Raw genomic sequence first — 10399 nt, 5'->3', positions numbered from 1 at the left:
CCTGAAGCCCTCTCCTGCACCCCAACCCCCTCATCTTTGGCCCCACACCAGAGCCTGCACCCCCAGCCAGAGCCCTCACCACTTCTTGCACCCCAATATCCTGCCCCAGCCTGGAGCCCTCTCTGGCACCCCATCTCCGTAATCTCCGACTCCACCCCAGAGCCTGCACCCCAAGCCAGAGCCCTCACCCCCTCCCACACCCCAACCCCTGCCCCAGCCCTGAGCCCCTTCCTGCACCCCAAATTCCTCATTCCAAGCACCACCCTAGAGCCTGCACCCGCAGCAGGAGCCCTCCTTCTCCCCCGGCACCCAAACCCCCACCCCCTGAAAATGACCAAGTGAGTGAGGGGCGGGGGAGAGCGAGCAACGGGGGGCTGGTGTGGATTGAGTGGTGGCAGGGCCTCAGAGAAGGGGCAGGCAAGGGTGTTCATTTTTCTACAAATACAAAGTTGGTAATCCTAATTCAAGTCCTAAAATGATAAATCTGAATAATTTTGCATGATTTTAAAGCTTTTCAGTAGAAACCTCTATAAATCTCTTCTTAGAAGTTATACAGCAACTAGATACTATAGGGTTTGGGTGTATTAGAAATGCAGAGAGAGTTCTTCTGGGGAGTGAAATACCACTAACTATACAGAGTTAAATTCTCTGAGGTAAAATCAATTCTAAATGTCAGTTTTGTACTCGTTTTCACATTTGAGGCCTAAAATATTTCATACTCATCTAAAGCACGCACATCTCTACACCCACAAACACTAGTGCACATTAATCAAATTCCAACTCCACCTAAAGAAAGGGAACAATTGATCATTTAAAAAAAATGTTTGCTAATAACTCCCTATGGATTCCCTAGAGTGTCATGTCTTATCTGGGTATGTTGTTTAGACTGTAAGCCCTTCCACGCAGGGACTGTGATGGTTTGTTTTTCTCTTGTACAGCAACAAGCACATTGTCAGAATTTAATTGTAATAACAAATATAAACATGTCCTTAGATATGACTGAGGGCAAACAGCAATGTTCACTGGGGCTGATCCTGCATTCCTTTTGCACTGGAACTCTCCCTGACTCGTGAGGGAGGCTTGGGTGTGCCCCAAATGCAGTATCATTTGTTACTTTTTAGAAATACTGCACTAAACTAAGGGTTGATCTTCCAGATGTAAATATTTTTTGCCATAGATGATTTCACACGTATGATACTGCAGCTCTCATGAAATAGGACATATATTGCAATATTGTCATTTTAAAGATGAACCATGAAACCCTGTTTTTAAAATCCCTTGTTACATGTCTGTTCCTAATGACACCTTAAGAGTTTAAAGCTGAATTGTGCCCACAACTTCCACTGATGCTTTGCAGTTGATGCAGCTTCCTCTCTCTTTGCCTGAATCTAGAAAGAGAAGCCATTTGTTGGTGGTCTGGTTGTGCTTCCTCTTCACGTGCACTAACGTGGTGACATAGGTTGCTATGAAAGGCTCCTTTGGAGGAATTGCATTGGATACAGTAGAACTGCTGTACTGGGAATTTTATTAAATAAAGGGGAGTGCTCCCCCTCCTGGTCAATAAGGATCATGCCACCAGATATAGAAAATGGTTGAATAGATAGGCATATTCATGCGGGTGCAATCTCTTTCTCTCTTCTGTATACTTGGGTAACTGGGCCCAAACAATGGAGAGGTTTGGGCAATAAGTATAAAAAAGACACTCTTCAGTAATGTGCTATGTAATGTATTGTGCAATGTTACTGTGTTATATGAAAATCAAAGCTATTAAAAGTCGGTTCTCTTTCTAAAAAAATCTGCTTTAATTACATTCAGACTGAAAGAGGCCAAGTATCCCTCCTCATTCCCTGTACCTTCCCCCCAGCAACTACTGTCATGCATAGGATTTAGTTTCCTCAAGGGAAGATACATTTGGGGACCTAAAGAGCTTTAGCGTATACCCCTTCATTACCAAAATCTACTGCAATGAACACCTAGAGAAGAATGCAGTTTGCTTTCTCTGTGTGTTCATGTTTTGGGGATGAATGGACATCATCAATGTGGAAATCATAATTGTCTAACATTACACTGAAGATGACCGCAAATCAAAGAAGTGAGTGGAGGGGAGAAGACCCTGAACCATCAACATCCGAGCAGAAAATCCCTTATAAAATTACTTTGAAAAGGACTTTTAAAAGAAAAAAAATAGGGTGTACTATTTGAAAGGTGCTTAATCAGAAAGTGTAATGTGTTTAAATGAGTTGATTTAAAGAAATTGGTGCAGCTCCAGTAACTTCCTCCTGTTCTTCAGTCTAATACTTTTCCTGGCACAAAAACCAGAAGCTTGACTTTTATTTTATTTTTTTTTACAGGTGCTGAGTGCCTGTAGTGATCTTTGAGGTCAATATAGTGTGGCTGTTCAGTACCTCTGAAAAACAGAAACATGGGGGTGAGGGGAGAGGACAAAGAGGAGTGGAAGAATTCACATGAGAGGGGAAATCCTCATTGTTGAGGAAGAAAATGTTCTTAATTTAAATATTCCTCTATATAACCCCCCAAACCTCTCATCCAGCATTCAAGAGCCTGTCTTGGTCTGCTGGAAAGCATCTCTAGTAAACAGGTTTCACCCACCTAACGCCAAAGTCCCCTGAGAACCAAAAGCAGGGACTGTCTGTATAGGTGACGGCACGGTGGGACCATGATACATTACTAGAGTTGGTAGGGGCTGCCATAAGAGAAAAATAGTAATTAATTAATTAATTAAAGTCTCCTGTCTACATTATAGATTCCTCTATTTACTGTGCCACATCTCTTCCACCTTATCTCCTCAATATGGCTAAAATTGGTATCTGCCCAGGAGGTGGCATTCACTACCTGAACACCCAGAAGGTAACCTAACATGCCTACTGCCTAATTTATTAATTGCACCCAAAGTCTGCTAGGCACTTTACAGACAAATAAAAGACAAGTTCCTACAAGGGTGCTGGAACAATTTGTATAGTTGGCTTGCTGAGAGCGATTGAACCAAACTGTAATCCCCATATATAATGGAAACCACTTCAAGCCAGGGGGTGTGGCAGCACCCCCAGCATCCCTAGTTCCAGCACCTATGTGTCCCTGCCCCGAAGAGCTTACCATGTAAATAAACACACCATGAGACAAGTGAAAACAAAACTCAAAGGAAGTGGGCTAGGGGAAGAGGAGGAGAAGGGTTATAATTATAGGGTTGTGACTTTGCTTTAGGGGTCAAGTACACATTGCCGGGGGGTTGATTTGTCTGCTGTTGTTTATTTTATTTTGATTTAAACAGAAATAAAAGCATAGAACCATTGCTCCCCGACACTATTATTATCATTGGTTATTCCCTAACAAAAACCACATTCCCATTCCCTCCCACACACTCCACCCTCTCACCACCAACTTAATTCTTCTCCCTCACCAAAAGCCAGGGGAAAGAAATAGGCTTTGCAGCATGCCCTAAGGCCATAGCTTTAGGATATTTTGAATGAAAGTTCCAAAGTTAAGGCAACTCCCACCCTGAGCTCACTGTGCACCCAGCCTCCTATCTTTTATAATGAGCTCAAGTGACTTTACTGACCACAAGTGTGGCAGCAGGGCACAGTGGGAGAGGTAATTTCACAAATAGGCAGGCCATTTAGGCCATTATAGGTCATAACTAACACCTTGAAGTCTATTTAGAAGCTAATCGAGATCTGCAGAATGTGGAGCACTGGTGTTATATGCTCAACAAGTGATGATGATACTCAACAAGTGAACCACCAAGTGTTCACATCAGCTTCAGTGGCTCGATGGATTTAATACATTGCTTCTCAGAGAGCCTGTTGCAAGGTGGCAAAGGCACGGAAGACAGTAGTGAGCTCCATTCCCAGAGGAAATGGGCATGTTTGTTGCCCATTAATCATTGGGAACTGGTTAAAAGACCTTGGCCTAAATCCTTGGAGCTCCTAATGATTTCAATGGGTGCTATGTAACTAAATACTTCTGAGGCTCTGGGCCTTCATGTATAGAGAGAACTGTTGGTAGAGTGCTATGGATGGGAGCTGTTAGAAAGAACTGGCCAGAATAGGGAACTGTGCTGAGTAGAAAGCTTGTGCAGAAGCACTTAGGTAAAGGGGAAGAACCAGCTCAGGAAGGGCAGGCTGAGCCCAGGAACAAGAAGGTTGGTTTTGGAGGGAGGCTCCTATGAGCAGAGGTAGGATTGGCAAGTAAAGGGACCTGAGGAGTGGGGTGCTATGGGGAATATTCTTGCAAAAGACCTGAGTTGAGGGTTGTGGGAGAAAAGCTGCAAGAAGCATGGAGAATTTCTGGAGGTGTGAAGGCCCTGGGGTAGGGGCATAGGAATTGGACAAGAGGGAGGGTTGACTCTTGGGTGGGGAGCCTGGAGATAGTGATCCTGCAGTTGGCATAAAGAACTGCTGCATTTTAACCTATCTTACTCTGAGGGGTCTGCTGATGGTGGCACTTACACTGATAGATTATGCCTGGAAGCAGGGCTTGAACTGGACTCAGAGGGACAACATCCCTTTCCCAGTTGAGGGGAAATGACCACTGGTCTGCTCTGTGGTAGAGAAGATGGGCAACTTGGTTGGCCCTGGGGACAATAGAGGAAACTGAGGCAGGAGTTACCTGTAGCACCATGGGTTGGCTGCTGGAGAGTTCTCTATTGGGTAGAGGGGCATGACCCCTGATTCAAGCATACATTACATTTCCAACAACATGCATTGATGAACACACAAAACAACATTCCAGAGCTGACAGAGGAGGGTACAATAAAAGGAATATTGTGTATGCAGCACTGTTGGACATATTGTTGATGGTACACACACATCTGAACCAGCTGAGCATATCTTATCAAACGTGCTTGATTCACCTTTGGAGATGAGTTATTAATTCTGATCCTTTCCTGTTCTACATTCAAACTGTCTAACTGCTTCAGCTATGCCAGTGGATTCCATTACATATGTGCTGTGAATACTGGAGATCTTTTCCTGGACCCAACTGCTCACAGGGACATCTGTAAATGCAGTCATGGTCCTTTCTGAGGGAGAGAATGCATGGTTGTACCTGTCAGAGAGAGACATGGTCTCACCACACTTGGAATGTCCCTTGAACACTAGGCTGCTTCCTGTGCATCCTGAAAAGAAAAAGGGTCACAAAAATGACAACTGTTGAAGCAGCATCAGTCAACAGAGTTAGTGCAGGCCAAAGCCCAACTCAGAGGAAGCAGGAGCTAGCACTTCAAGGAAGTAGGTGCTAAGAACTAGGGGCTAGATTTTCATAGGTATTTACATACATGAAGATTCAGATAGGAGCCTAGTGGGATTTCCAAAAACACCTAGTCGCCAAATTCTAATTTAAACCAATGGGAGTTAGGCACCTAGGCATTTTTTAAAATCCCACTAGGTACCTATCTGCAACTTTAGGCACCTAAATCCCTTTGGAAATCTGGCCCAAGATGCCCCAATGCATCAATGAATATAGCTGGTGTCTAGAACAGAAACAGTTGGCACAAAATGCTCTGAAGAAATGAGAGCAAGGGAGTCAAAGCCCCAAGGCACTGCAGAATATTTGGCCCAGTTTGTCATAGCTACCCATTGGAGCACCTTCACTCACCAAAGTCCAAAAGGAACTAGTGGGGAACACTTGTGGATGCTTTCATGCACTCCAGGGCATATAAGATGCCTTGTGCTAAAACCAGTGGTTCTAGAACTTCAAGCTTGAGGCATTCCTGACTTTGTGCCCAAGGACACAGAGGGGGGAGCCAGCACAACTGTATCCTGAGAGAAATGATTTTTTCTTTCTTTTTCAATTATAGTTTTTTGTTCATTTTATTGTATTTATTAACTATAATTCTGTGTAAGTGTTTTATTTTTCTGACAGAGCAGCTCCAGTAACTTCTCCAACTTATTTACTACACAGGATCTAGAAATAAAACATTTATCCGCCTACTAAGCTGACTGGGTGGGCTGAAACGTTATGGGGAGACTAGAGGGAATTACTATACATTTATTATTTATTACTTATAAATAGATGAAATATTAAAACATTTTGCTTTTACCCTGATATTATCCTTGTCTCTCTCTGTACTGACTTGGGCATCCAAATAATTTTGTTTTGTACCAGTTATATTTAGGTGGCAACTAATAATTCTCTTAACTAACTAATCAATATTAGCTTTCTCAGTGTCAACTACTTCCACCAATAATAGCTGAGAGGTATTTAATGCACCTGGTGACTATCATTCTTGCCTACAGTGAAATATTTTACTTGATCACTGTGGTCCATTTACTCTTGGGATATTTTCTAATGACATTCAGTTGGGGATATTTTAAATAACATTTTATCCTGTGATGAGAAATGATACAAAAGGCAAGTATCCCATAATGTGAGTTAACATATTTTAGCCTAAACCCCATTTGTATCAAGGAGCTTTCTTTAAAAGCCTTGATTTGTTTTCCTGAGTGCAATTTGTTTTCAGTGTTGGAGAAAAATGTTTGCAGCTGAAACTGATTGGGGTTCAGCTACCTGGTGACAGATGCAGCTCATTTGGAGAGACAGAGAGAGCATAAAAGAGGCTCTGGGGGAAAAAACAACAATAGCTTAGCTCCTCTTTTTTTAGGAGACTCTCAGCCTTTCTTTGTTTGTTATTGTTAATGCAGCCCCTGTTCTTATTCCCAACTCACTATGCCATCCCCTATCCCTCTTAATCGTCTCCTGCCCCTGGAGTTTTCCCCCTCTGTGGATCTGCGGCCCTGCAGTAGCCCCTTAGTACTCCCTGGAAAAGGTGGAAAACTCTTCTTGGGGGGAACTCCTTCACCGAGGGCTCGTCGGCTGCCTCCACGCCTGGCCTGGTGCTCTATAGACTGGGAACAATTGTGCCTACTACAGCCCCTGGGCTCTGGGGGCTTTGGGTCTGTCTACAAGGCCACCTACCATGGGGAGACAGTGGCTGTGAAACAGGTGAAGAAGTGCAGCAAGAACCGGCTGGCATCACGGCAAAGTTTCTGGGCTGAGCTGAATGTGGCCCGCCTACACCATGACAATGTGGTACGTGTTGTAGCTGCCAGCACATGTGCCCCTGCCAGCCAAGACAGCCTGGGCACCATAATAATGGAATATGCGGGCTGCACTACCCTGCACCATGTCATCTATGGCACTGGCTGCCTCCAGGGAAAGGGAGAGGATGATGGGGGTGGATGTGGCCGAGAACCTCTAAGCATAGCGGAGTCCCTGGGTTATTGCTCTGACATTGTGACTGGCTTAGCCTTCCTCCATTCACAGTGCATTGTGCACCTGGACCTGAAGCCTGCTAATGTGTTCATCACTGATCACCGTGTGTGTAAGATTGGAGACTTCGGGTGCTCCCAAAAGCTGGAGGATAGTGTCTCTCCAGGTCCCCAGCTTTACCAGCAGGGGGGCACATATACCCACCGTGCCCCTGAGCTCCTGAAAGGGGAGCAGGTCACCCCCAAAGCAGACATCTACTCTTTTGCTATCACCTTATGGCAAATGGTTACCCGAGAGCAGCCTTATTTGGGTGAGCGCCAATATGTGCTCTATGCCGTGGTGGCCTATAACTTACGTCCATCTCTGGCTGCTGCAGTCTTCTCCGAGTCAGCCTCGGGCCAAAGACTTGAGACTGTCATTTGCAGCTGCTGGAGATCTGATGCAGAGGAGCGTCCCAGCGCACAACTGCTTCTTCAAAGCCTCCACTCCCTGCAGGATAGACTGTAGCAATGCAGCAGGTTCTGCAGTGTCTTTCTTTTTTTCCCTTTTATTGCTGACTTTTCTCCTTCTTTCTTTGTGTGTGGCTGCATTAGAGTGTTCTGGATCTGACCCTTGTTTCTTCCAAAGGGTTTAAAAAAAAACCTATGTTGTGAGATTTCTATAAATAAAGTGATTAAACCCAGCTTGGTCAGTGTTGAAGAAAAGAATGGAGGTAAGACTATCCGAAATAAGTCTGCTGTCCTGGGACTGGGCTCTGTCCTGCCTTGCTCAGGAGAAACTAGAGAATGAATCTGGGCTTCTAGTCTGTTTCAAACCCAATTCTTTCAGCCTTCCTTCATAGGTCATGTTCTCTAGACCTTTAATCATTCTTGTTGCTCTTCTCTGGACTTTCTCCAATTGTCCACATCTTTCCTGAAATGTGGCACCCACAACTGGACACAATACTCCAGTTGAGGCCTAACCAGCGCAGAGTAGAGCGGAAGAATGACTTCTCGTGTCTTGCTCACAACACACCTGTTAATACATCCCAGAATCTTGTTTGCTTTTTTTTTTTTTTTTTTTTTTTGCAACAGCATCACACTGTTGACTCATAGTTAGCTTGTGGTCAACTATGACCCCTAGTTCCCTTTCTGCTGTACTCCTTCCTAGACAGTCTCTTCCCATTCTGTATGTGTGAAACTGATTGTTCCTTCCTAAGTGGAGCACTTTGCATTTGTCTTTGTTAAACTTCATCCTGTTTACCTCAGACCATTTCTCCAATTTGTCCAGATCACTTTGAATTATGACCCTGTCCTCCAAAGCAGTTGCAATCCCTCCCAGTTTGGGATCATCCGCAAACTTAATAAGGGTACTTTCTATGCCAATATCTAAGTCATTAATGAAGATATTGAACAGAGCCGGTCCCAAAACAGACCCCTGCGGAACCCCACTCGTTATGCCTTTCCAGCAGGATTGGGAACCATTAATAACAAGTCTCTGAGTACGGTTATCCAGCCAGTTATGCACCCACCTTATAGTAGCCCCATCTAAATTGTATTTGCCTAGTTTATCGATAAGAATATCATGTGAGACCGTATCAAATGCCTTACTAAAGTCTAGGTATACCACATCCACAGCTTCTCCCTTATCCACAAGGCTCATTATCCTATCAAAGAAAGCTATCAGATTGGTTTGACACAATTTGTTCTTTACAAATCCATGCTGGCTGTTCCCTATCACCTTACCACCTTCCTAGTGTTTGCAGATGATTTCCTTAATTACTTGCTCCATTATCTTTCCTGTCACAGAAGTTAACAGGGCCGGCTCCAGGGTTTTGGCCGCCCCAAGCAGCCAAAAACCATCTCTTCCTCCCCTCCCCCCTCAAAAAAGCTGCGATCGCGATCTAAAAAAAGCGGCAATCGCGATCTGCTGTGGCAATTCGGCGGGAGGTCCTTCACTCACAGGCGGAGTGAGAGACCGACTGCCGACCCTCTCTGGAGCGGCCGCCCCAAGCACCTGCTTGAGAAGCTGGTGCCTGGACCCGGCCCTGGAAGTTAAACTAACTGGTCTGTAGTTTCCTGGGTTGTTGTTATTTCCCTTTTTATAGATGGGCACTATATTTGCCCTTTTCCAGTCTTCTGAATCTCTCCTGTCTCCCATGATTTTCCAAAGATAATAGCTAGAGGCTCAGATACCTCCTCTATTAGCTCCTTGAGTATTCTAGGATGCATTTCATCAGGCCCTGGTGACTTGCAGGCATCTAACTTTTCTAAGTGATTTTTAACTTGTTCTTTTTTTATTTTATCTGCTAAACCTACCCCCTTCCCATTAGCATTCACTAGGTTAGGCATTCCTTCAGACTTCTCGGTGAAGATTGAAACAAAGAAGTCATTAAGCATCTCTGCCATTTCCAAGTTTCCTGTTACTGTTTCTCCCTCTTCACTGAGCAATGGGCCTACCCTGTCTTTGGTCTTCCTCTTGCTTCTAATGTATTGATAAAAAGTCATCTTGTTTCCCTTTATTCCTGTAGCTAATTTGAGCTCATTTTGTGCCTTTGCCTTTCTAATCTTGCCCCTGCATTCCTGTGTTGTTTGTCTATATTCATCCTTTGTAATCTGTCCTAGTTTTCATTTTTTATATGACTCCTTTTTATTTTTGAGATCATGCAAGATCTCGTGGTTAAGCCAAGGTGCTCTTTTGCCACATTTTCTATCTTTCCTAACCAGCGGAATAGCTTGCTTTTAGGCCCTTAATAGTGTCCCTTTGAAAAACTGCCAACTCTCCTCAGTCGTTTTTCCCCTCAGTCTTGATTCCCATGGGACCTTACCTATCAGCTCTCTGAGCTTACCCAAATCCGCCTTCCTGAAATCCATTGTCTCTATTTTGCTGTACTCCCTTCTACCCTTCCTTAGAATTTCAAACTCTATCATTTCAGATCACTTTCACCCAAGCTGCCTTCTACTTTCAAATTCTCAATGAGTTCGTCCCTCCCTATTTGTTAAAATCAAGTCTAAAACAACTTCCCCCCAGTAGCTTTTTCAACCTTCTGAAATAAAAAGTTGTCTGCAATGCAGTCCAAGAATTTGTTGGATTGTCTGTGCCCCGCTGTGTTATTTTCCCAACATATATTTGGATAGTTGAAGTCCCCCATCACCACCAAATCTTGGGCTTCGGATGATTTTGTTAGTTGTTT

The 10399-nt window shown here is 44.1% G+C and overlaps 1 protein-coding gene across 1 annotated transcript; it reads left to right on the top strand.

Annotated features, from left to right (window-relative positions):
* The first annotated feature begins 6564 nt into the window (after positions 1 to 6564).
* MOS (MOS proto-oncogene, serine/threonine kinase) lies at positions 6565 to 7901 on the top strand. Its single transcript, XM_005301217.2, has one exon. The coding sequence runs from the start codon at positions 6685 to 6687 to the stop codon at positions 7732 to 7734; it is 1050 nt and encodes a 349-aa protein (XP_005301274.1). The 5' UTR covers positions 6565 to 6684; the 3' UTR covers positions 7735 to 7901.
* Positions 7902 to 10399: the final 2498 nt, after the last annotated feature.

This window comes from Chrysemys picta, chromosome 2 (genome assembly GCF_011386835.1).
Source record: "Chrysemys picta bellii isolate R12L10 chromosome 2, ASM1138683v2, whole genome shotgun sequence".
Classification (NCBI taxonomy): domain Eukaryota; kingdom Metazoa; phylum Chordata; order Testudines; family Emydidae; genus Chrysemys; species Chrysemys picta.
Note: the sequence above shows the minus strand (reverse complement) of the source record. Positions and strands in the feature narration are given on the sequence as shown.